Source organism: Meleagris gallopavo, chromosome 7, assembly GCF_000146605.3.
Source record: "Meleagris gallopavo isolate NT-WF06-2002-E0010 breed Aviagen turkey brand Nicholas breeding stock chromosome 7, Turkey_5.1, whole genome shotgun sequence".
NCBI classification, from domain to species: Eukaryota; Metazoa; Chordata; class Aves; order Galliformes; family Phasianidae; genus Meleagris; species Meleagris gallopavo.
Window position 1 is genome coordinate 7,693,768 of NC_015017.2, and position 1,157 is coordinate 7,694,924.

At 60.8% G+C, this 1,157-nt stretch overlaps 1 protein-coding gene across 1 annotated transcript in view; it reads right to left on the reverse strand.

Moving 5' to 3' along the window:
* The window catches only part of CAVIN2 (caveolae associated protein 2), a 9,794-nt gene that overhangs the window by 7,926 nt on the left and 711 nt on the right, over positions 1 to 1,157 (reverse strand). The window contains exon 2 of the mRNA XM_010713381.1: positions 772 to 1,152. Within this exon, the coding sequence (XP_010711683.1) occupies positions 772 to 1,152 (381 nt within the window). The remainder of the gene's footprint in view (positions 1 to 771; positions 1,153 to 1,157) is intronic.

The window sequence follows — 1,157 nt, forward strand, 5'->3', positions numbered from 1 at the left end:
TTTTTTCAGATGAAAAACTCACGTCCTGTGTTTAGTTAAAGCTCATGCCGCGTTCTGTCCAGCCCATTGCTTAAAAAGGGGAAAATATGCAAACTGCTGCTATCACTGGACGGGCTCCCGGGAGGTTTCGCTGCATTTTTAGCTCCTCTCTGATGAGGTGGGAGTGGGGCAGGGGCTGCACTTCTGCCCTGCTCTTGTGGGCAGATGAAGGGTGGTGTCCAGGGGCTCTTTCCCCAAGCTGGCCAAACATGAGCAAACCGGGATCTTTCCCAAAGTTTGCTAAGAGTTAACCGAAGCGGCTCTGTGCCCAAGTTTGCTAAAAGTTAGGAAAACAAGGGATCTGTGCGCCAACTTAGCCGTGAGTTAGCAATACGGGACTGTGCTCCGAGTCTGCAAAATGGGCTCCTTCTCTGAGTTTGCTAACAGCTGTTAGCAAAACTCAGAGAAGGCTCTTTCGGAAAGTTTGGTAAGAGGGGTCATGGTGCCTTTCCCAAACTTCACTAAGGGCTGGGGAAACAGCTCCCGCCCCCTGGGTTTGCTAAGAGTTGGCAAAAGGGGACTTTTGCTACAAGTTAACCGGGCAGGGCTCTTTCCCGAAGTTTGCAAAGAAAGGGACCTTTCCCCGAGCTTGCCCGGAGTTACAACGGGCCCTTCCCGCAAGCTGGCGAGGCGCCAGCAGCAGCGGCAGCAGCAGCAGCAGCGGCAGGGCTCCCTCCCTCCCCACGTCCGCCAGCGGCATCAAAGCGGGCCCCGACCCGCCCCGCTCCTCACCTGGAAGATGAGCACTTTGAAGCGGTCCCTGCGCAGGAGCTGCGCGTGGTGCTGTTCCAAGCGCCGCACCTGCGCGCACTGCCGCTCGAGCCGCTCCCGCACGGCGCGGGTGTGCGCGCACACCTTCTGCGACTTCTCCAGCAGCTTCTCCACCGCCGCGCCCGTAGCCCCGTGGCTGCGGCACAGCTTGCCCAGATCCCCCTGGATGCCCTTCACCGCCCCTTCCAGCCCCCGCTGCCTCTGCTCCATCTGCCGCTGCTGCCCTTCCACCGACTCCAGCATGGACACCAGCTTTTCCAGCAGGGCCAGCACGGTCAGGGCGTTCACCTGCCCTCCGCCCGCAGCCTCCGCCGGCGGCGGCACCGCGTTGCCCCCCGCCGCCTCCC